The sequence below is a fragment of the Loxodonta africana genome, chromosome 10 (genome assembly GCF_030014295.1).
Source record: "Loxodonta africana isolate mLoxAfr1 chromosome 10, mLoxAfr1.hap2, whole genome shotgun sequence".
Classification (NCBI taxonomy): Eukaryota; Metazoa; Chordata; class Mammalia; order Proboscidea; family Elephantidae; genus Loxodonta; species Loxodonta africana.
Genome location: NC_087351.1, coordinates 59129646 through 59151509, shown reverse-complemented (window position 1 = coordinate 59151509; position 21864 = coordinate 59129646). Strand labels below are relative to the sequence as shown.

Sequence of the window (21864 nt, the reverse complement as noted above, 5' to 3'; positions counted from 1 at the left end):
TGTTGTCGTTGAGTGGATTCTGACTCATAGCGATCCTACAGGATAGAGTAGGACTGCCCCAAAGGATTTCCAAGGAGCAGCTGGTGGATTCAAACTGCTGACCTTTTTTTGGTTAGCAGCTGAGTTCTTAACCACTGTGCCACCAGGGCTCCTACTTAAAAAAAAAAAAATCCAAGTATTAGAGCATTATTTTGTCCTTTCCTAAAGAAAATTAGTCTGTAAGATATCACTCTGTCAGTGGCTATCACTGTCTTTGAGAATAAATCTCATTTTTAGCTAGTCTACAGAAAATACAGTGATGAGCTTGAAGAACTGAAGTATTCTTGACATCTTTCTATAGGTTGGAATTTATTAGTATGGGTTGACCAGAAATTGAATGTGTGGTAGAAAGAGAAAAGTAAGTTCAGCCAACCAAGGTGAATAACTGTACAGTGTGAGTAGAAACAGCTTCATTATTTGAAAGACAAATAGATTTTGCAGATTATAATAGATGTTTTGCAATTCATCAGCAAGTTTGAAATGTATACCCAAAGAAATGGATTGGGAAGGCATGGTTTGTTTTATCAAGTCCATTGATACAAATTATTCAAATCAGTGACTTGCATACATAAAGCAGGTAGTCTGTTGTTTGAGTCTAGAATTAAAAAAAAAAAAAAAAAAAAGTGACTGAAGCTATCAACCAGTAAAAACATTGCAATATAGCACTTAGGGAAAATGTTATAATATAAACAACACCACACATTTCAAGCAGCACTTTCTCAGTCATTTTCTATGTAGAAGCTACCACACAATAAACCCAACATGGGGAAGACAGTCTGTACACCTCAGGCTGAAGGAAACCATGATGTAAATTATCTTCCCGTAAGAGAAAAAAAAAAAAAAAAATTTTTTTTTTTTCTTCTCTAAGAGTTATAAGAAGAAGGAGAGAGAATGGTAACCACACATTACAGTACCTACAGCCAAGCTAGCCCAGCAGGGCTACAGTGCTTACACCTCCCCACCTACTCAAGGATGTGCACAGACAACCCAGGTATTTGGGCAACAAGTTATGGAACCTATAGCTGATGTCAGCTATACTCAGGCTCAGACCACTGCAGTCAATTGGCAGATCACCTAAGCAAATTCTTATGAACAGCCTCCTGCTGTTTATACTGTTCTTGCTGCCTCCACATGTACAGCCAGCTTGTCCAGAGGTACGGCACTGATGCTTATGATACCACCACTGCTGTGAAAACCACTACCTGTTTGCCCAGTCTGTGAGCAGCAGCCTGTAGCCACCATGCCTGCAAGACCACAGGATGGTAGCAAGCCCACTGAGAGAAATCAACTTCAATCTAGCATGTGGGCTTGAAACCAGCTCAGCCAATGATAAAAACAGAGTAATTACAGTTATCCCCAGGTTCCTGGGAGATACCCCACACAGACAGTTACCACATCTCCACCCTGTCCTCCTACCAGCTATCCCTCTACACAGCTGACTAGTTATATCAGAGCAGTTACTCTCACCAAAACACCTATGGGCATCCCAGCAGCTTTGGAGAGCAGAGTAGCTATGATCAATAGATCAGCTATGGGAAGCTGCCCCCCACTAGTTACTCTCCCAGCCCCCATAACTGGATCCTGCAGCCAGGCTCCAAGTCGATATAGCCAACAGAACACCAACTACTGGCAGCAGAATTCATTCCAGCAGGACCACCCCAGTAGCGTGGGTGTTTTTAGACAGGGGCCTGGAGGATTCTTTGGACAAGAAGAGAACTGGAGTATGAGTGGCCCTGATAATGGAGCAGAGGAAGAGGGGAATCTGGTTTTGAAGGCATCAGTAGAGGTGGATGGAGAGGAGGATGTGGCATAATGGACAGCACTGGAGAGCAAGATGGCTTCAGTAAGACTAGGGGACCCATGGACAAAGAACCAGATCTTGATTTAAGCTCACCTGTAGATCCAGATGAAGACTCTTACAGCAGTGCAATTTATGTTCAAGAATTAAATGACAATGTGACTCTAGATGATGTATCAGACTTCCTTAATCAGTGTGCGGTTTGGTAAGATAAACGAGAGAACTGGGCAACCCATGATTCATATTTCCCTGGACAAGGAAACAGGAAATCCCAGAGGTGATGCCACAGTGTCCTTTGAAGACACACCAACTGCCAAGGTTGCTATGGAATGGTTTGATGGGAAGTATGCCCAACACTAAAGTGCCTCTCACTCAGAAGAAGCCTTCCATGGAAAGTATACAGGATGGTATGTCACCCTGTGAGGAGCAGAGGGATGCTGCCACCATGCGATGGAGGTCTAGAGAGCCCAGGAGATCATGGAGGAGACAGAGGAGGCTTTCCTCCAAGAGAGCCCTGGTGTTCCTGAGAGGACCCATCTGGAGGAGGAAACATCCAGCCACAACACTGGAGACTAGAATGCCTTCAACCGGAAAGTGGAGACAAGGACTTTGCCTGGAGAACAGAATGTAACCAATGTAAGTCTTCTGACTCTGAAGGTTTTCTCCTCCACTCCTGGGGAGAGTGGCAGAGGTGGTCTGGTAGCATGTGAAGAAGAGGTGGCCTCATGAACGATGACGTCCCAGTGGAATGTTCTGAGGTGGTTGTAGGACAGACAGAGGTGGCTATGTGGTGGCAGGCACATGGGCTGAGGTTGGTTTGGTGGAGGAAGATGATTTGTCCCTGTGAGACCCCTGGACCTTTGATGGAACATATGGGAAGAAGAAGAGGTAGGCATGGAGCACCTGGGAAAATGGATAAAGGCAAGTACCATAGGAACTTAGAGACCGGCCCTACTAGACACAGAGACCCTGCAGAGTTGCACAAACTACCAAATTTATTTGTTAAACCAGAAAATGTTTTAACTTGGTAATTCCATGTTTATAACGTGGGCCACAACATTATTATTATTCTTTGTCTTTAGTATTCGTCACTATTTGTGGAGAAACATTAAAACAAGTTAAATAGTTAAAAAAAAAAAAAAAGTTATTGGACCTGAATTCATCCTATTTCATGGTGTGACAGTCAGTTAAGATAGGATAGAACTTTAATTTGCAATTTGGAAATAGATACGTGTGTTATGTGTGAAAGGAGAATTATAATGTCTATGCATAATTAAGTATTATGTGTAGTCTCTCTTTTCTATGAACTAACATAATCCCTCCCCCGCTTTCTTCCCTCTTCCCTCCCTAAGTAAGGAATTAAATTAGTCAGTTTTAAAAGATCAACAGTGTGTTGTCTGAAGAATCAGTAGTGTGTCGTTCATCAGTTCAGGTGCTCTTATAGTAGTTTGAACAAGGGATGATAGTGACTTGGGAAGGTATGATTGTGATGAAGATGGAGGGAAGTGGGCCAACTGAGAGGGCAAAACTAACAACACTGGGTAATGATGTTAAGGACGAAGTAGCAGTGTAAACGACTTGTTTGATGGTATTAATACTCAACGACATGGAAAAAAACAAAAGAAATCTTTTCTGAGGGGAGAAGGATGTTGAATCATGAGTTCAGTTTTGGATATATTGGGGTATATCGACGCTTTCCAAATAAACTGTTAAATAGACAGGTGTATATAGGAGCCTTGAAGACAGGGCTGAGGTCTGCATTAGAAATATGATTTTGTGTGCCATCTGTATATAGACGGTAACTAGGGCCATTCTACAGCTTAACGTGTGTGTGTGTCCTAATGAATAACAGTGGGTGAGAAGAGGCTAAAATAGCACAGGGAACAGTTTGCCACTTTTTTAGTATTTCTCCTAGATAACCAAATTGGGGTGAGCCATAAGCCCCTTCCCAATATAAATAATTAACAGGAGAATGTGATCCTTCTGGGCGAAAACTTCTTCAGCTTTGGTAAACACTGCAGGAAGCTTTTCTTGAGAAAATACAATCAAGAGCTTTAAGAGAACTCTTCCAAAAAGTATGAAAGTCCTTAGCCCCACAGCACACTTTTAGAGGTCTCCACATTAAGAATGAGAAAAAAATTGCATATTTTATCCTTTCACCTTTTATGAGCAAAATTATTAGAGACAACTATTTCTAATGTCACGAGTTAAGTGGTTTTGATTTGAAGTTTCCATGAACATCATGTATCATGTATCTGCAAAGACTTTTTTCCTTAAGTTTTCAAAATTCTTCCTTGTCCTCTCTATTTAAAAAAGGAAAGTGTATTTCTAAAATTAAATTATGTAATTTCTGTACTAAATCTCAAAAAGAATTTGGAGAACACGTAAATCTGTTTATCATTGTATTCTATTTTTCTTTAGCATCTCATCAAATGAATACAGTAGAAACAGAGATATTCTTGTTCCATTTTGTTGAAGTACTCTTCTAAATATTTAGCTGGAGCTTGAAATCTAAATTACTATTGTGTGCAGCAATTAATTTGCTGTCATAATTTGATATACTAATGTAGGTCAGTGACAAAACACCACTTTAAAGGTACTGGTAGCTAATAGGAACATATTGACATGAGAACTTGTCAAAAAGGACTTTCACTTGAAATTAAGGAACAGTTGATATATGTCAAAATAACTCTAGAATTAGACCCTCAGGTCTCTCGTTCCCAGCCCTTAATTAAAATGGAGACTTCATCTGCATAATAACATTTTGCTTTATGTCATTCCTTGGCTATTCATTTTAGGTTCTAAAATTTCAGTATGGAAAATGCCATTTCATAGTAGTTTTTGGGGATATTTATTTGAATTTACTACAAGTGTTTGACTCTTCTGAAAATGGGTCCTTGTGGGATTGTGGTCAAGGAAGCAAATATATCCTTTGTGTTCTACATATTAAAATGCTGTTTCTAAGAATGCTGATTATAGTGGTTAATTAGACAACACCTATCTGAATTGCTTCTCTTGTTTTCTGTTGGTAGACCTGTTAGTTATTTCTTAGTTGTTTCCTGGTTTTTATTTCTTTAGAGGGAGTCTCTGATATTAAGTAATTAAAATAGTATTTACCTTGTTAAGAAGTTGTTATTCTCCATGTTTATTTTTTAAAAGCACTGGTTTTGGTTGAAATTCTCAGCAATAATTTTCATTCATTCGCTCAGTCAACTGACCTCTAAAAGAAATGTTTAGGTTTATTGACGAATTTGGTCATTTCATTAAATACACAATTTAAATAAAGTTGGTGTCATTTTTGCAACTGTTTCTCATTTCTGCTTTTTTGGGGGGAAGGTGTTTGCTTCATGTAAATTATTGGAAAGAAAATGTAGTTATTTCATTTACCAGCAATAATATTATTCCTACTCTGGTACACATAGCATCACCATGTGTCAGAATCAACTCTGTGGCAACTGGTATTAGCATGTTTGCTCCATAGAGTTCCAACAAAAACTAAAAATTTTGAATGCCTAATGTTATGAGCTGGGCAATGTCCTAAGCACTGGGTATGAATTATCTAACATGATTACTAACAATTTGAGGTAGAAGGCCATGTCCTTATTTTATAGATAGGAAACTGAGATTATTCAAGAGCAAGCTGTCTTAGAAGAACAATTCAGTCCTAGAAGAAATACAACCAGAATGCTTTGTAGAAGTGAGAATGGCAACATTTTGGTTTGCTTACTTTGGACACATCATCAGGAAAGACCAATTATTAGAAAAGGAAATCATGGTTGTTGGGGGGTCAGTGAAAATGAGGGAAGCCCTGGGTGAGACAGACTGAAATAGTAGCCAAGACAAATGGACTCAAACATACTAAGGATCATGAATATGCACAGGACCAGGAGGTGTTGTTTAGTTTTGATATATAAGGTTGCTATTCTCTGTTCGGCATAGGGTCGCTATGAGTCAGAACCGACTTGACGACACCTAACAATAACAACAACAACAAAAGTTAGAGCTGACTTGAGGGCACCTAACAACATTTCCACACTGGAAATTCAACTCCAACACTAATACTTCAAAGCACTGTGATAAATATTTAGTAACATTAGAAAGAATTAACACACTTTTATAATTAGGAACTTTTAATTAGAGGAAGATACATTTTCATGTAGATGTATCAAAACTGAAAACCAAACCAATTGCCACTGAGTTCAAATTCATAGTCTCCTTATAGGACAGAGTAAATCTGCCCCTTAGGGTTTCCGAAGAGCGGCTAGAGGATTTTATACAGGCTGAGCTGTGTAGAAAAAGTTGCTGTCAAGTTAATTCTGGTTCATGCGTGTCAGAGAACTGTGCTCCATAGGGTTTTCAGAGCTGATTTTTTGGAAGTAGATTGCCAGACCTTTCTTTTAAGGTTCTTGTGGGTGGACTTGAACCACCAGCCTTTTGATTAGCAGCTGAGTTCATTAACCATTTGTACCATCCAGGGATTCCACATATATGTGTGTATGTGTCTATTAATTTATTATTTACGAATAACAATAAACAGATATGGGAGATAATTATTTGTGGCAGAAAATTACTGTTGAAAGAGTAAAGTACTTTGCTTAAACTTTTAACTTCTGTACTCATCTCTTAAAATATGCTGATGATGTAAAATTTTAATGTAGTTATTTGGGAGATAGATCACTGGGAGAGCTGGGCTCCAAAAGTAGGGGCAGGTGAGAGAATACTTGAGTTATGATTCATTGTGGGCGGTCTGCGGAAGTGGATGGAGCTGATGACCTATACTATAAAGAGCTTGGTCGTTCATTGGATTTTTATATATTGTTTATTGTATGCAAATAAATTGAAAAGAGTTAAAATGAGGTTGGGAGAATGCAGGAAGCTACTAAGAGTTTCAAGAAGGAATTTGGGAACAGGAAGAGTAGAAGTATACAACGGCATCTTGGACGATAACAAGAAATATTTGTCGTACTCCATTGATGACAGCTGGTTTCGATACTACATGGTGGTTCATGAGACTCCACTTTGACAGTAGTTTAGAGATGTACAGTAAATGAAAAAAGTCAAGCTGCTTCAAAGTTACAAACAGATATGGCGGTTGTGCTTCAGGCAAACTTGGCAGGGCAAAGAAGGAGCTAGGATTTTTGAAGACCGGAACCATAATTTAAGAAACGTCAAAGGATTCTAAATCAATAAAAAAAAAAAAAAAATGGCCTGAAGTTCATGGGGAAACATCTTGTGGCTCCAAATCGACAAGTGTTTCCTTCGTTGTTAGGGATTACGAGAATCAGGGCAACTGTGAAGTGAAAGTAGGGAAAGTATGACAGAGAGGTAGAGCGTGGCCCCAAAACTTAAAGATAAATTACAAAATCACTTTATTATTTTTAGGAAAAACATGTGCTTATTAGAAAATATAGAAACGTATGAAGAAAAAAGCAAAAATCATCAGGAAATTAACTGCCCCAATATATCACAATAGTTAACATTCTAGTCAACATCCTCCTAGGCATATCTCTATGCACACAGCTGTAGGTATGTAATAGTACATGAATGGGGTCCTACCATACATGTTATTCTTAGCCATATATTAAGGATTTATTTCCAGTCAGTGGGCATAGATTTGCATTATTTTTGTATTGGCAGTGCAGTAATTGATTTATGGATGTTTCACCATTTATGAATCCAGTATCTTATTGCTTGATACTTAGGTTGTTCATAATTTCATCAATTATAAAACAAAAATAAAACAATGTTAATGGTTACACTTGGTTACACAATGTTCACCTCTTCTGTGTTTAGATTTTTTAATAAAAAAATTTCACAGAATATCTTTCTAGATATCTCTTTATATATACATACAGTTTGTACATATACATAGTATATATATATATAAATTTGAAAATATTACTTACACTGACTGTCAACTAGTTATGTGCTGGACACTGTTCCAATGAGCATTAATCATCTCACTGTCTCAAAATCCTTGGAGGGAGGCATGATTATTAATCAATTTTTCGAATACAGTTACAAAAACCAGCACCCAGCAAGGTCAAATCATTTGCCCACTGTCACATAGTTAGTGAATGTCCGAGTCAGGATTTGAACCTGGGCACTTGGATTCAGACCCTTTGCTCATAACCGTGATGCGTACTCAATCGCTATACCAGCCATGTTCTTCTTAAGCTATACTTTTAAAAATCAAATGACACTAACATTTTTCCATGACAATAAATTTGAAAGCACATAATCATGCTTGATAGCTCATTTTCCACATATGTTATTGTTTCCAGTTTTACCCATTATAAAATTCACAATGGGTATATTTTATGTATGCATCGTTTGATAATTTATCACCTTAAGTAATTTTTAAAAGGATCAAAAGTTATGTATATTTTATATTTGGATCTAAATTGGCAAAGTGCTTCCCAGAACGATCATATTAACTTAAATTCCCACTCACTGTGTGCGGAGGTGTATATTGCTTCCCACTTAACTACAACATTAGGTTTTTTTTTTTTTAACCTTTACAATTACTTTGTTGTTATTGTTAGGTGACTTCGAGTTGGTTCTGACTTATAGCGACTCTATGTACAACAGAACAAAACACTGCCCAGCCCTGAACCATCCTCACAGTCATAGTTATGCTTGAGCCCATTGTTGCAGCCACTGTGTTAATCTACTTCATTGAGGGTCTTCCTCTTTTTCACTGACCCTCTACTTTACCAAGCATGATGTCCTTTAACTACTTTAATTAAAACCAAATAATTTAATGGTTCAAATTTCTTAAACAATGATGAACACATAAATAGGCCATTTGTTTTTGGCAGTAGATTTTGAAAGGCACTGAACTAGCTATGGTGACAGCCTGAATAAAATAAAGTCTGAATAGCTTTTTTAACGTCCAACATAGACATGATCTAATTTATTCTCCAAGTAAAAGTCAGAAAAATACCCAAAATAATAATATTAAAAGATAAAATTTTGGAAGAATGCTGACAGAATTTCAACATAACATTTCAGCATAACAATGAGGGATTATGATTAGAAGTAATTATTTTTTTTACTTACTCTTTTATATTTCCTTGTTAGTTCAATCATGCACGAAAGTACCATCGATTAGAAGTTTGTAATAGAGAAAATAGGTTAATGATATAAAATTCCATTTACAATACCTTGTGTGATTGATAGGTGTAGGTCACTGATTTAACTGCTACTGTTCTAAAATTTTTGTGATACTTACTACAAATTTCCCATATTGTTTGTTTTATTGACAAACCCTAACATCACTAATAACAATCATGAAAATTCTTAGAAAATATACGTATGTGTTTACTTAGGAAAGTGGAAAATGTTTACTATTGATAGTAGGGTCTTGCTCTGTGGTAAACCAAAGGGAGTATAGTTGCTTTCTGAGAAAGAGAAAGGTGGCTCAGCCCCTGGAACCTAATATGGCCAGTGACCTGGGAGATGACATGTTCAAGAAGTTTCCTGGTGAATACTGTGGCACATTGCCACAGATGTGAACCACTGAGGTATTTACAGGGCAAATTTCAAAACTCCATCTCTAAATAAATGGAAATTGAATTTTTTGAGGAGAAATGTTGAGCAATTCCTCAGCTTCTGTGGATATTTCTGAGTGTATAAAAGCATCCTATTTAACAGTTAGGAATTGAATGATATTACTAATGATTGCTTATGTTTCGTATTATTTAGATAATTTTTTACTTCAAAACCTTATAGCACAAGACAATTTAATTAAAAAAAATCCTTTGCCTATCAGAATATAAATGAATAAACGATTGACAATTCTGTATTCTATTCTTTCCTCCCAAATCCCCAAGACGTAAAGGGACGTCTGGCCTTTTGAAAATTGGAAAGCAGCATAGTAAAATGAAAACAAACTAAACAAAACAAACAACAACAAAATAAATTTGTTTCTGGCATAAAGCAGAACTGGAGTCAAAACCCAGCTTTGGCAATTTACATCCCTTTACAGGGAGTATTTTCTTTTCCCAAAATGCAAGTAAAAACATATGCTTTTCAGAGTTTTAGAGAGGATTAAACCACAAACTCATTGCCATCAAGTCAATTCCTACTCATAGTGACCCTGTCAGGACAGAGTAGAACCGTCCCATAGGGTTTCCATCTTTATGGAAGCAGACTGCCACATCTTTCTCCCAGGAGTGGCTGGTGGGTTCCAACCACTCGACTTTCAGTTAACAACCAAGCTCATTACCTACTGTGCCGCCAGGCTTCTAGAGAGGATAAAAACAAACAAACAAACAAACCCGTTACTATTGAGTCAATTCCAACTTATAGCTACTCTATAGGACAGAGTAGAACTGCTGCATAGGATTTCCAAAAAGTGGCTAGTAGATTCGAACTGCCAACCTGTTGGTTAGCAGCTGTGTTCTTAACCAGAGATTATGAAGTTAAGGTGTTGCACGGGAGCCTGCATTTAGTAAACTCTCAATTCGTGAGAGTATTGGCTGAGTGGAGTCCAGATCATCCCTGTTTTGTGATAACTGCTCTTTTGCCCGGTTCAGAAGGAAAACAAAGGCAGTCTTTGGGTGCGTGTCACTCCGGTGCTGAGTCCTCTATACTGGAGTCTGAGTGGCATTGTTGTGACATGCTAAAGAACTTGTACCTTCTTGGGGCTGGTCATAGGCAGTGATTTCTCGATGGACAAAAACAATGGAGAAATTGGCAGGCCAGATCCTCAGGATTCTCTGCCTGCCTTTGACAATCTTGGAAGAGCAAATTGAAGTTTTTTTCATTTTTGGCATAATCTGTAGTAAATCTCATTTGTTTTCTTGATGAGCTAGACTGGAAGGAATAATGGCTGTCTTTAAATACCCAATTTGTGTTTAAGGTTGAAGCACAATGATGAGACTAATTTTTGTTTTGATATTTGCTGGGGCTTTCTGGCTATTTCCATGAAAGCTGAAAAGCTCTTTAATTTAAAGATATGATGAGTATATGTAGGCACACAGGAGTGCAGAGAAGTAAAAAAAAAAAAAAAAAGTTACTAGTACCTGTACCTTTAAGAGTGTTCTGGTTTCTTAAAGTGGTGTGACATTTAATAAACACCAGAAAGATTTGGTTTAAAGAACCTTGGGGGATTCTTTAATCACATGATATATGGCTTCTAACATTATAAAGTGGAAATTGCGTCCCAAATTTGATTTACAGGAGGAGAACTGATCAAAGATTTTAAGGATTTATGGTGCCCACACCTACAATGTTATAATAATTTCTCTGTCTCCTTCACTATGCCTTTGCACTGACTCAAAGTCCATAAATAATTGTATCAGAAAAGCAAGGGAGAAACTCCCAGATTTTTGCTTTGATAGTCTGTGGCCTTGCCTCCAAAGTTAATGGAGGACGTGTATTTTATCTGGAGTCTGGGTGGTGCAAACTCAGCTGATAACCAAAAGGTTGGAGGTGTAGGCCCACCCAGAGGTCTTGTGATCTATTTCTGAAAAATCAGCTGAACCGTGAGTACAATTCTCCTCTAACACACATGGCGTCACCATGAGTTGGAGTCAACCCGACAGCAACTGGTTGCTGTTCGCTGTTGCATTTTATCTAAAATTTGTTTATTAGGGAGAAACCTGATTCAGCCCTTAGATGAAGACAGTTTTGGATGTGACATAGTATCCAATATAAAAACAAGAACTTGTATACAGAATCTTACATTTCTACCAGAGAAGGAGAAGGCATAGTTAGCCACAACACTTACCTTTAAGTTGGAATACCAGGTTTAGTTCATGCAAGTCTTTTGTGAGAAAAAATTGAGATTAATGAAATATGTGATGCCCTTTCAAGTATTCCCCAGGTGTTGGTCAAATATTTCTCCTGGGGAATACTGACAAGAACATGGTGAAGGGCTTAGAGTGGGAACATCCATGTAGAGACAGAGGGACATAGATGACTAGTGGCTATGGATAGTCCGCGGTTCCTCTCTGGCACACATGTCAGATGTTGTCAGATGCTGTATTTGAAAAGAATGTTAAGAACCTTAAATTCAGTAGAACTTGTATTTTTTTAATGTGTAAAACATACAAGAGTCTTTGAAGTTTTAGCCTTAGATATTATTGGGTAATGCTTCTAGATGAAAACAAAGAAAGATATTTTGGATAAAATCTGAAGTTTCAAATGTGGAAACCTTTATGCAGTAAAGTTAAAAAAAAAGTTATAGAATTTCAAATGAAGAAATTAAAACATATGCATGTCATTTTGTGAAAGTTAATTCAGATTACTATTTTGTAGTTTTAGATATTCAGTTGTCTATGAAATTAATGCCTTGATTCAGTAATGTTAACAAAAGTTGATGTTACAAGGTAGTTCTTTTACACAAAAGCATTATTGCTTTTCTGTTGCTTTAACAGTAAAATTTAAATTGCATCATTCCTTTTTTGTTTAACATTAAAATTTTATGTATATAATCACATTGTTATTGAATGTCATTGATTTGTTTTAATGACAAACTTTCTTCCATCTTCTTAAATAGTATATACTACATATAAACAGGTAACTTAAGTCTAAATTAAACATTTAAACCCTTCACTTTAAGATTTTGGCTACCATGAACCTAAAAGATCATGTCGACTTTTGTTGCTTAGGAAACATTAATAGCTGCCTTATAAAGCCAGAGGCTTCAGGGTTTAATTTTCTTTTCTTTGGGCTTTGGAGGGTTTCTCCAGGCAGCTCAATTAATTTATAACAATGCTGCTCAACATGTGCTAAGGAAATAATACAAAATATTCAAAACCTTTCATATTCAGAAGCTTTCACCGAAGTCATATGAGGTAGATATGATCTTCTCTTGATTAAATGCAGAATAGTCAATAGAATCTTACTACTTTGATTTTACACCTCATCAAATTAAAAGGAAGAAGTGTTTCCCCCAGTGGTCAGGAATACAATGCTAACCAAACGTGGGGGAGTATGAGGAGGAGTAAGTTCACATTCATGCTGAAACAGTAGTTAATTCAAAATAGCCAAAAGCAGATAACTAAACGGAGCTCAACACTGATTTTAAATAGTTTATATGTTGTTTGTGTACCTGGAATTTTACCTTTTCGGGATTACTTAAATAACAAAAGGATTGCAACTATTTTTGAGGAAATTACTAGAATATACATACAATTAATCATTTTGTTTAGTTGCATGTTTGAGGGTATATTGGTGCAGCGAGTGTGGTAGTGGAATGTAATAATAGTCTATATTTTTTTGAAGTGTGTAGTTTCAAAGGCTGTAAGTGAAGCCAGGTAAAATAAGGCTGAAGGAAAGATAAGAGATCAAAACAATGACAGAAAAAAAGCAGGCTACTAAAGTGGTCTTCTACTTTCCTGCCCTATTCTTTGAAAAATAAAAATGATAGGGCAGAAGACAGACTGCAGTGTAGGTGGGGAAGTGTGGGTAACACTATAGACTAGATTAGAGTGTATTTCTAATCACTATAAAGGAAAGACAAGAAGAGGCCTACTGATGGTAGGATGGCTGTTGTTATTATTTTCTCCTTGTTTTTTAATATGGGAGAGATCAAACATATTTATATGCTATTGGGATTATCCCTGGTTGACTGATATTATTTTACAGAAAAGATTGGACAGTTTTGAGGAATTTCTTCATAGGTTGGCAAAGTTGAAGTTGTAAGTGTTGTAGGTTAAATTGTTCTCCCCCAAAAGAAATCTGGAAGTACTATGGAAACCCTGGTGGCGTAGTGGTTAAGTGCTACAGCTGCTAACCAAGAGGTCAGCAGTCCAAATCCACCAGGTGCTCCTTGGAAACTCTATGGGGCAGTTCTACTCTGTCCAACAGGGTCATGATGAGTCAGAATCGACTCTACTGGCAATGTTTTTTTTTTAATCCTGTGCCTGTAAATAGACCCTGTTCGGACATAGGGGTTTCTTTTGTTATGCTAATGAGGTTATAGCAGTGTAGAAAAACTCATTATGCTTATGAGGTTATAGCAGTGTAGAAAAAAAACTGAACCTTACCCACTGCCCTTGAGTTGATTCCGACTCACAGCAGCCTTATAGGACAAAGTAGAACTGCCCCATAGAGTTTCCAGGGAGCACCTGGTGGATTTCAACTGCCAACCTTTTGGTTAGCAGCCGTAGCTCTTAACCACTCCACTACCAGGGTTTCCTAGCAGTATAGAGTGGGGTCCTGAACTTAATCCCTTGTGAGTGGTGCCTTATAAAAACAACAGGTTAAACACAGAGACACAAACAGGGGAAGAAACATCAAGGATTGTTGGCAGCCACCAGAAACTAGGAGTGAGGCCCACAGAGGGAATCAACATGGCTAATACCCTGATTTGGACCTTTAGCCTATAGAACTGTAAGAAAATAAATTTTTGTTCTTTAAAATCACTAATTTTGTGGGGTTTTTTTTAGAAATACAAGAAAACTAAGACACAGGGCAAACAAACAGAAAGAAAAAAATGGAAAAAAAAAACAGAAAGTAGGCTTTAAGGAATTTATTTTTGGACAGTCCACCATGCCTGGACCTCTCTTCATGAACCTTCTAAAGCACCACATTCTCTTTGTTGTGCTTATACTGCTCTGACTTTATAATCGTGTAAGTCTCTTTCCTTGGCTTCTCTGTTTTAAGAATTCATATTCCTCATGGTTCTATCATTGCCTACTTAATTTCTCACTCTACGTGTTCTGCTTTAGAGATTTCATCTACTCAACTGCTGTCAACCATCAACCACAATTTAAGAACTGTAAGTCTATCTGTAGCAATAATTTATCAGTCATTGGTCAGCTTACCATCAGCATCTAAAACTGAATTTTTCACCTTCCCCTTAGCGCCCACATGTCATCCTCTTCCTGACTTTGTGATGTTAGAATATATAATGCAATTAGCTTAAGGATTGGAATTATCAACAAGAGGAATAAATATGGACTAGGTCTATATAAAAAAAAAAAAAAGGTCTATAGATACACTAAAAACAAACAAACAAAAACTGTTGCCATCGAGTCAATTCTAACTCACAATACTTAGTTTAAAATCCAGATTGGGCAGTCACTTTGTGAAAAGGGGAGGGATGAAAAGACTCACATAGTATCTTAAATCAGAGACTCAGGGAGGAAAGAAGAAATAAGAAGAATGGAAGTCACTACATCTTAGAAATACTGTAAAAATGAACTATGCTGGAAATTGTGAAATAAACACAAGAGACCAATTATTGGCAATGCTGGTTAGAAACCTGAAAGTGTTTTATGAAAGCTTATGATCACTTAAATCAGCATAAAATTGGAAGGGAAGATTTATTATCATTATATTTGCTTGTAAAACAAAATTGAGTGACTGCTAAGAAAATTGTGTGATGTGCCAATTCTACTACTTCTTCCTGGCCATATGAGAACAGTAAGGTCTCCCTCCTTCCCTCGCTTTCTCTCACACACACAGAAGCTAGAGTGTGTGAGGGATGTCAGTGCAGATTGGTTCACTGATCTCTTCACTAGACTTCTGAGAGGGTAAACCGTGACCGTCCCTCCTTCCACACTACCTATCCCAGGAAATTCATGAGCTGCACCAAGACCAGAAGTTACATTGGTCTCATGTTGAAGAATGGCAGTATTCTATTGGCAATTTGAATTCCCGGGAATAGCTAGGATCAAGGATTTGAGTGATTTACCAGAGTACAAGGGTCTTACTTGGGTTTCTTTAAGGAGAGAAAATTGCCAGTACCAAAGCTATTTTTGGGTATTAATAGCGTGTCCTTCAGGAACAGCATGTCCGTTCCTGGAAAGAACTTCTCCCCAGAAAGCATTACTCACCTATATCCCCCTTCTAACAAAGCCCTCCATGATTTGGGCTGAAGCCCCTTATCTCAGCTTCTCCTAACTCTGGGTAGGCTGAGGCCCATGATAATCAAAAGAATACTTTCTATTAAAAAACTGAAATCACTGTATTTCATCTAGTTACCCAAGGTATGAACTTCAGTGTCACCTTAACGCCTTCTCTCTCACCACCACATTCACAAGTCCTGTCTATTAAACCTCTAAAATAAATCTCAAACTCTACCCTTCTGTCCATTCCCAGGCCTACATAATGTCGCTCCTATATACTCACAATAGCTTTCAGGTGGTCTCCTTGACCACATTCTCTCCTCCCCCATCCACCGTCCACACATGGCAGGAACTGGAACTGTAATGACAAATTGAAAGAGTGATACCAGTGGTTCAGGATTTGGAGTAACTAACATGGGCCCCAGTGGTTCAGGATTTGGAGTAACTAACATGGGCCAGATTTTAGTGTAGTATTTCCTGATCTCAGGAGGCACAATCTTACAGACATGGCTTTGAGCACACTATTTGCTCTCTCTGGAATGTCTTTCCCTTTTTTTCCCTACATGCATCTTTCCAAACCTAGGTTAAATGGCACTGACTTTGTGAAACCTGCTAGAATCCCACAGGCAGATTTAGTCATCCTCTGCTTTGTAGCACTCTGTGCTGTCTTCTGTTAGAGCACCTATTCTATTCAACTATATATTTTTTTATAAATTGGACAGACCCAACAGTCTGTGAACCCCTAGGGGGCACAGCTGCTGGCATTAATCTTCATATCCCCAGCCAATAGCTTTGTGCCTGGACCATAGCAGGTACTTAAGAAACATATGCTTCAAAGTCTGTATAAGACATGAAAGGCTAAAAATGCTCCTGGTTGTTGCCTTTGGAGAATAATTTCTTTGTGTTCTTTCTGCAAGAGAACATAGAGAAAATTTGGTTTAACTTTGAAAAGTATACTCTAACAAGATAAAAGAATGTCTCTCTTTTGCCCTTTTAAGCTGACCTTTTGAACCCAAAGCCAGTTTACTCAAATTAAGGTAGTTGATATGATTAGTATTAGGAAAGATTTTATACAATGGGGTTAGGTTTACTTCAAGAAAATTTGGACGAATAATATGGGTCCCATGTAATATTTTAACATTTTAATTCATTGCTGACTCTATAGGGCAAAGGGGATCATAACCCTTAGTCCAATATCTGAATTATGAATTGAGGCTGTTTTTCAATGCGGCAAAGGATAAAAAATGTCGTGTTTTAGATATAATACTGCAAATTGTATTTATATTTAAAGTAAGTTAATTCAGTGCCATGATAGTGGATAGTTTGCTAAAACAGCAGTTTGGTGCCATTTTGGTGATATTTGCTAAATCAGAAATTGTAAATTATTTAATCTACTCTGTGCTATAGTACTTATGTGGTATGGGGCAGATGGCAAAAATGATGCTCACATTGGCACTGAAGTGCTTAATATCATGTTAGAATGCTAAGAAAAATATGAATTCCTCAGCAATACATATTTCTGGGGAGAGAAGAGGAGAGAGGAGGGAAGGGAAGGGGAGGGGAAGGGAGCAAAGGGCAGAAGAGAGCAGGGGAGGGGAGGGAAAGAGAATCATTGCTGAATACCCAAGAAGGAGTCAGGAAGATCTGTTTTGAATCTCAGTGCAGGAATTCTAAATGGGGTAACACGATAAGCAAAGATTTAAAATCTCGGTGCCCTTTACTTTCGCACTGATGATGGGCTGATGTCATAGAGACGTTGCGTTTCAGGTTGGATAATCGAGATGAGAACCATCTACAGAGGACCTAAATGCTAGGTGAAGGGATTAGGACTCAGTGAGAAAATCACCCCCATTTATAGGTTTTTCAGTATGAGAGACTTGACTGTAATAGAAATTTCAAAATACTATTTTGTCAGTCATAAGATGCCATGTATTTGGAAGAAACTAGAGGCAGGATAGGACTGTGGTGGTACAATGGTTAAGCACTTGGCTGCTAACCAAAAGGTCAGCAGTTTGAAGCCACCTCTGCTTCCGTAATAAAGATTTACAGCCTTGGAAACCCTATGGCACATTTTTACTCTGTCCTACAGGGTCGCTATGAGTCAGAATCTACTCGATGGCAGTGGGTTTGTTTTGGGGTTTGGAGGCAGAGCTGGGACAGTGTTACATTGGTTAAGTTTGGAGCAGTTATACTGCTTACCTCATCAGTCTAGTTATGTTGCTTTAACTATTTCATGAACAGTTTTGCAACTTTTGTTACTTACCAGGTCTAACTTAGGGATATTTAGAACTTGAATTTAACTGTGTCAGACATTTTTTAACAGACAGTATGGAGTAGTGAAAATAACAAAAGACAGTGTTCTGGTCTCATTTTGGCTACAACTAGCTGTGAGGTTGTCACCAAGTTACTTGACCTCTTCAAGTTTTCCTTCCCAAGTGTGGAAATAAGATTATTGACTTGGATGAGCTTCCTGGGGCCCACAAGAGTTCAGAAGCTTACAAAGCATTCACCTTATCATTGAGTTTAGGAGAAATAAATGTTCAAGAGGTATGGTCTGGTGGAGTATTCAACTCTTCCAAATACATAATAAAATTATATCTGTGTTCTACCTATGCGATAAGTGGTAAGCTCACATGACTACCAGATGTGGGTAATCACCTTTCCCCAGAATGTGTTAGATATAAAAGAAAACAGCAGAAGATTAACCCTTGTAAAGGGACACAATGTACTTACTGTATAATTTAAATGTTTTCATTAAATCTACTCATATGTATAACGATGCTTTTGAAAGTCACATCTTATGAATAACAATACCATGCGTTGATTTGAAATTAAAACAAAAATAACAAGTGCAAATTAATCTGGAAAAGATGTCATGTTGCTGTATAATTAGATATATTAATAAGCATGTGAGCTATCACTTATTAAGCTAACTTTGGTATACAAATATATTTCAAGATAATGGATATATTTAAATCTGTTTTCTATTTTTATTTTGCAAGAATTTGATTGTCATCAGTTTGTTAACCTCTATAATATGGATACAACTATCAGACAGATGTCTAAAAATGAGTATCCCTCTAGTATTACTTATCTAAATTGAAGTTAAATTTGATCACTGCAGAAAATGATTTGTAGAAAATGTTGGGTGAAACATTTCAGACCACCCAGAGAAACACTAAAGATAATGATTTCTAATGTCATAAAACCCAACAAATTATTACAATGTCTAGACAGAATCCAAATTATTATGATATCTAGGTAGAAAATTTTTGATAAATTGGTGTTAGAGACCAAACCAAATATTTGATTTGTATAAGTATCATTTAATTTTTCAAACCAGTGAAATGGTGCATAGCATGGAGTTCAGTTGCTTGAAAAAGACAAAGGAAAAGACACATCATTTTTTTTTTTTAATGTATCCTATTGGGTATTTTATTTTAGTCCACAAATATTTATAAGACCAAGAAAACTATTTCTAATAATTTGATTTAACTAGCACCATCATTGCCGTCACCAGGGGTATTTGGTAAAAATGTAGATTCCTGGGGATGTCCTCAGACATAACAGATCTCTGGTTACACCAGTCTGGAATCTGCATTTTAAAATACTTCCTCTGGTGTTTACTATGCATAGTGAATGTAAAAATACTTTTCATTTTTATGTTACTGATGGGAAATCTTACATGCCATTGATTCTGGGTACTGGAGAGCAGGGCCCCAAATTTGATGTTTGGAGTATAGGATTCAGCTTGGGTACCCAAGAAGAAACTGGAATAACCCGTTTTTTTGTTTGTTTGTTTAGCCACAAATGGACTTTTCAGTTTTCCAGTTTCTACATGAAATTGAGAAGGATAGAAAATACTTTACTTCCAATTATTAAACCCTAGTGGCCTATGCATTTATACTGTATAAAATAAAGCATCACATACTAAAAACTAACAATTCTACTTTACTGTCAAAATACAGATTTTTCAAGAAGGAATTTTCCCAGAAGTTGGGACTTCTAATAACTTTTTACCGGTCAATACACAGAATCACCAAATTAATTTTCACATTCTATAGGATCCATGGTCTTTTTAATGTTATATAAAAAAATCCAAATATGCCACCATTGATTTTTAAGCAATTGTACCAGTTGCCATCAAGTTGATTTTGACTTATGGTAGCCCCATGTGTTTCAGAGTAGAACCTCGCTCCTTTCAGGGGCAGATAACAAGGACTTTTTTCCAAGGCACCTCTAGGTGGGCTCTAACTACCAACTTTTTATTTAGTAACCCGGTTCTTAACCATTTGAACTCACCAGAGACTCCGGGTGCTGTCAAGTTGATCTGAACTGGTAGACTACATGTGACTGAGTAGAAGTGCCCCATAGGGTTTTCTAGGCTGTAATTTTTATGGAGGAACTCTGGTGGCACAGTGGTTAAGAGCTCATCTGCTAACCAAAAGGTCGGCAGTTTGAATCCACCAGCAATTCCTTGGAAACCCTATGGGGCAGTTCTGCTCTGTCCTACAGGGTTGCTATGAGTCAGAATTGACTCCATGGCGACCTTTTTTTTTTTAAAATCTTTGGAAGAAGCCCTCGTGGTGCAGTGGTTAAACTGCTTGGTTGCTAAGGTTAGCAGTTTGAACTCACCAGCTGCTCCATGGGAGAAGGATGTGGCAGTCTGCTTTGTAAAGATTTACAGCCTTGGAAACTCTATGGGGCAGTTCTACTCTGTTCTGTTGGGATGCTATGAGTTAGAATTGACATGAGGGCAGTAGGTTTGGTTTGGGATAGTGCAAGAAAAGGCTCAAAACCTTTTCCATGATTTAAGAGCTGCACATGCATCAAGTGAAGGTGTTAGTGATGAAGAATTTGTTGAGAGTAGGGGTTGGTTTAGTCCTTTCAAAGTAAGGGCAAATTTACATAACATTAAAGGGCAGGTACAAGCTTTGTAACTTTGGGTGTTTGTAACCTGGAAACTACCTGTAACTTCATAAGAATTTTAGGCAGGAATCGGAGTTTTAGGCTTAGGACTCAATGCTTTACTGTCTGTTTCTGTAGTTTAATTTAGAGACCATGTTTTGCTTGTATCAATACCAACCAAACCAAATCCAATGCCGCCGAGTCGATTCTGACTCATAGCAACGCTATAGGACAGAGTAGAACTGCCCCATTGGCTTTTCAAGGCTGTATATCTTTACAGAAGCAGACTGTCACATCTTGATCCCACAGAGAGGCTAGCGGATTCAGACTGCCAACCTTTTGGTTAGCAGCTGAGTGCTTTAACCACTGCACCACTCAGGCTGCTGTATCAGTACAGAGGCCTATAAATATTATACACTAAATGGCTATTCAATTCTTGAGAGCCAATTCATTTCAATCCTTTGCTCTGTACTTATATCTACTAAGATCAGTGAAGGTCATGGACTAATGTCTATGTCTTTAATATGAATTCCTTTTTCCTTCTCAATGAACTTTTTTTTTTAACACTACCCATTTATTTCACAACATCTTTTACTATATTATACTTTAGATTTTAGAAAGGAAAGAATCTTCTTAACTTTTAACAATCAAATTTTACCATGTGGTTTTTTAATGACCTGTTGTCTCCCAACATCTTGTTCTTCCTCTGCCATTTTCACAGAATGTTGGTGAGTGATAGATAAATTTGAGGCTTTCTGTTCAGCAAAATCTTTAATCTTGTGGGGAAACTCAAAGTATTAAGACTGATGGATCTGACTAAGGGGAAGTCTAATAAGAAGTGTTCTTAAATCAGGATGGTGCATGTGAACACAATTTACTTACCTTCTTATGTATCTTGTCTCTCTTTTTCCTAACCTGACAGCTCCCCCAACCGTTCGGATTGTGCACTCAGGCTTGGCATGTAACATTGAGGAGGAGCGCTACTCAGAGCGGGTCTACACTATACGGGAAGGAGAAACTCTAGAACTGACCTGTCTGGTCACAGGACATCCACGTCCACAGGTGAGTCCCGAACCGTGACATTGGGGAACTCTTCGTTAATTTTTTTTGGAAGTCAAAGTGTACAGTTTAGAAAATTTGGCTGACAAATCTGAAGATTTAAAATAGATGCGTGTCTGTGTGTCTGTGTAACTCAAGAACATGTGTGTGTGGAACGGAGGACAACTGTGGTAATTTCTGACTATCTAAACTTGAAATATGCAAATAAATAAGACAAAAAAAATTTTGCTTTGGTATTGTGAGAAATTCAGAAGA

The 21864-nt window shown here is 37.5% G+C and overlaps 1 protein-coding gene and 1 pseudogene across 1 annotated transcript in view; both read left to right on the top strand.

Annotated features, from left to right (window-relative positions):
* Positions 1-930: 930 nt before the first annotated feature.
* On the top strand, positions 931-4063 carry LOC104845774 (RNA-binding protein EWS-like; annotated as a pseudogene).
* Positions 4064-21358: 17295 nt separating this feature from the next.
* Positions 21359-21864, top strand: part of MDGA2 (MAM domain containing glycosylphosphatidylinositol anchor 2) — a 536185-nt gene continuing 535679 nt past the window's right edge. The window contains exon 1 of the mRNA XM_003408516.3: positions 21359-21612. Coding sequence (XP_003408564.2) covers positions 21439-21612 — 174 coding nt within the window. The 5' untranslated portion in view covers positions 21359-21438. The remainder of the gene's footprint in view (positions 21613-21864) is intronic.